The sequence below is a fragment of the Myotis lucifugus genome, unplaced genomic scaffold (genome assembly GCF_000147115.1).
Source record: "Myotis lucifugus unplaced genomic scaffold, Myoluc2.0 scaffold_10, whole genome shotgun sequence".
In the NCBI taxonomy this organism is placed as follows: domain Eukaryota; kingdom Metazoa; phylum Chordata; class Mammalia; order Chiroptera; family Vespertilionidae; genus Myotis; species Myotis lucifugus.
In genome coordinates, this window is record NW_005871058.1 from 12,004,402 (window position 1) to 12,008,281 (window position 3,880).

Consider the following 3,880-nt stretch of genomic DNA (forward strand, 5'->3'; position numbering starts at 1 on the left):
CATGACCTAATGCAGCTGCATTTTTGGCCCCGAGTCCGGTGCCTGTCCTCCTACCCCAGGATCGTTGGGTTTACATTTGGGAGGATTTTGGAATTCTAAATATAGGATTCCTGCCACAGTAAACACCATCAGTAATACTCATAACTGTATTATTTATAAGATGGTAAAATCATTTTTTTATTTTTCAATTACAGTTTACTTTCAATATTGTTTTGTATTGATTTCAGGTGTACAGCATAGTGGTTAGGCAATCATGTACTTTACAAAGTGTTCCCCCCACTGTTTCCAGTACCCACCTGGCATTATACATCGTTATTACAATTTATATTATATTCCCGATGCTGTACTTTTACATCCCTGTGACTATTTTGTAACTACAAATTTGTACTTAATCCCTTCCTTTTTCACCCAGCCCTCCAACCCCTTCCCTTCTGGCAACCAAGGACTGTAGAATCTTGAAATAATTACACTTGGATTTGTCTTAGCTATTTAAGTCAAATAACTTTATTTTTAGTTTCTTTTTAGACAAAGCTCTTATAAGAATCACAGATAAAGATCACACACAAATTACATTTCCCCCTCAATCACAGAAATACAGATTCGGTAATTTTAAAATATCAATTTTTTGAAACCCAGATAGCTGGGAAAATGCTGTTGGGGCCTATCTCCGCTGTATTTCCCATCACGAGGAAAAGAGCCCTATTGTATTGAACACACTTATTTCAGAAAATGGGCAGTAACTGGCTTTGAAGGAAAGTTGATTGAGCTGATGTTGCAGTTCGAACCCCTCCTACCCGTCCAGTGAGTGGATCCAGCACACATCCCTGAAGTGCTGGCTCTGAACAACTCATGTCTTCACCAGCCAGACCTCATTGCGACGTCCAATGGGTTTCATAGGTGGGTCGTACCCAGTGCAGAAGTAGATGTGACTCCGGTAGGTCGCTGTGCCCTCCAGGGCGGTGCGTAGCTGGGCGGCTTGGGCTACATAGTCGGCTTCCTTGGCATAACCCCCAAACTGCCTGAGGGTACAAGAGCAAAAGACTGGTTAAGAAAGGACATGGTCTCTGAGAGAGGGGGATCTTTCAAAAAAGGTCACTCACCACACTTATTATGACAATCACGTTATGATGGTGAGATTGTGAACTTCCTAGATGAGTAGATTTGAGCTTTCTGAGCCTCAGATCCTCATTTGTAAAATTGGGATATGTTTTCTTTTTTCTTCAAGGTTTTTATGAGCATTAAGTGCAATAATGGATGTGAAAAACTCTAATGCAGAGCCTGAAACAGAGTAGTTCCATAGGAAATGTGAGCTTCCCCTTCCCTCTCTGAAATTACCCCGAGAGGGCAGGCTGACCTTCTGCCCCAAGGCACACCCTTTTCTCTAGCTCCCTCTACTGTCCAGCGGCTCCTCTTCTTGGCCTCTATCTCCAGCTGGGGAAGGAGGAAGGATCAAGGGGAGTCATGGTGCAGCTGCCGGTAACGTTTCTCCCAGAGCAGAGCAGTTTTCTAATGAGTGAGCACCTCATGGCAGTGAGAAGTAGCAGCCAGCTTTGTTCAAAAACAGAGCTGCCAAAGGCAGGGACCTGAGGAAGTTTTGGAGGACTCCTTGGCAAGCTTTAAGCATGCCCAAAGAAAGAAATGGCTTCTAATAAATCCCTTCCCCTGCTCAGATCACGAAAGCCTTCTTTTCCTAGTAAATAAAGAGACTTTCCCTAAATCAGGCTTTTCTCCTGATGGCAGAAGGTGGGAACAGGAAAGCAACAAAGTCTCTCTTTTCAAGATTATTATTCTCTCCTTACGTCATCTGCCTACGCTCCAAAATTCGTCCTGTGGCCTACCCTAAATATACCACTCTAAATCTGTGTTGCCCTAAGATCTTTATGAGAGTCAAATACATTCCCATTTCTAATGAGCTTTATGACTCAGAAGTCTGAATCCGCATCAGGCCAAGATTAGGCCAAATGCATTATTTTTGGTGGGGTTCTCTGACTCATGCTTTGCTCTTTTATAAGTGGTTAGTCATGCTCCACAAGCATTCAGCACGTTGATTACAGGGCTATTGATGTGAAAACACCCAGGATTTCATCTCTAAGAGATTGGTTATTATAATGTCTAGACAACAGCTACAGAACGTGGACAGAGCTGAGACCAATTTGGAATAGAGGAGGCTTGGCTCTTCAAATATATCGAAGAAAAATTATGAGGCAGGAAAAAAGTTGAGCTCTAGCTTCATTGAGGCTCAAATGAGAGGAAACTGGATTAGTAGACAGAGGATGGACATGAAGGAAGTATTTTTCTGGCAATAAAAGCCTGCACTGAGGCTGAGAACCATCTGTCTGAAAATAATCAGATGCTGGATGTGGGAGCAGGTGTTGAGTGTTCTCTGTAGCCCCTCTCATGCTGTGATACGAAATTGTTCTCTTGTGAAAATGGATGGTGTTGGCTCTTTAAGCTACTGGTTTTGGGAAACATCCAAAGGAGTGGTTCTCAACTATCTTCATTTGTCAGTTGGAGGCAAAATGGCTAGTCATGTGCTCAACTCCTACTTTGGCTACTTTCTAGCTCATGGGCTTGGGCAAATGCTTTAATTTCTCTAATCTTTGGTCTGTAATCTGTTAAATAGGGATGATAGCATCAATCTTTGAAGGCTGTTGTAAAGCTTAAAGGAGAAAAAACTATGCAAACTTCTCAGCCCAGTGCCTGTCACATAGTAAGCTCCTGTCACAGGAAATTGTAGCTATTATTGTTATTTCATAATTTGTTCAGAACAACCATTCAATTCCCTGACTCCAGAGGTGAGGGAAAGTAGTATATGAACACAGGAAGAAAGCCTAATAATAAAGAATAAACTCCATTAGCAATCTCACCTTCTCAGTTAGATTTAATCTCAAAATCCTGATTAATCTTATACACCTTCTTCCGTTCCTCTTTCTTCTTCCTTTGATCATTTTCTTTACTCATCGCGTTCATAGCTTATGGTCTGAGTTACCTGATAGAATACAGGCTCCATGAAGGCAAGGATCTTTGTCACTTTTTGTTCACTGGTGTATCCTGAGCACCTAACACACTGCCTGACACATATTAGACTTCTTGTAGATGGAGCAATTCTGGGATAAACAATGGAAGTTACTGTCTTCGGGTTGATAGACCTCAAGCCTGTTTGCCTCCATGTTCACATACTCATATAATAAACACTGGAAGTACATATTGAGGGGGCAGTAGAGGGAATTCAAACAGGAAACGTGTATTGACTGGAGGTACATTGTGAAGGGTCTTGAATGCCATGCTAAGGACTTTGAACCCTACCCTAGATGCAAATGTAGACTTACAAAGGGGCAAATATGATCAGATTGTACTTTGGACTGATACTTCTGGTGGCAGTGGAGGGATAGGAGAAATGAAGTCACTGGAGGCCAGGAATAGCCAACTATGAGACGACACAGGCCTGGACAAAGGCAAATTTGAAAGCTGCCTGGGTGAGTGGGGACTGGAGGGCTGGGAAGAGGAGAGTTGGGATGATCCAGGGCTTCCAGTTAAGCCTCTGGATGGATTGATGCCACTAGCCAGATTACAGATTCTAGGCTGAAGAGTCACTTTGGAAGGAGGGTTGGGAGGGTTAATAATTTGGTTTTTGGCATGCTGATATGAAGTTGCCACTGTGAAATACATTCATGCAACAATTATTGTGTACCTAAGCATGTGGCAGGCACTGTGAAAATCTTAGATTTGGGAAAGAACTGGAGTCAGAGCTATTGATTTGGGAAATAGATGAGAGAAATGTGGGAGTCACCAATGAGGAGGTGCTAGTTATAATCGTGGTGAGGAGGGAGACACAGGCATAGATGGTGAGCAAACAGAGAATCAGTAAACTGCTTTTGGG

At 42.6% G+C, this 3,880-nt stretch overlaps 1 protein-coding gene across 1 annotated transcript in view; it reads right to left on the bottom strand.

Moving 5' to 3' along the window:
* Positions 1-486: 486 nt before the first annotated feature.
* HEBP1 (heme binding protein 1) overlaps positions 487-3,880 on the bottom strand; it is a 21,143-nt gene continuing 17,749 nt past the window's right edge. The window contains exon 4 of the mRNA XM_006084261.3: positions 487-1,019. Coding sequence (XP_006084323.1) covers positions 848-1,019 — 172 coding nt within the window. The 3' untranslated portion in view covers positions 487-847. The remainder of the gene's footprint in view (positions 1,020-3,880) is intronic.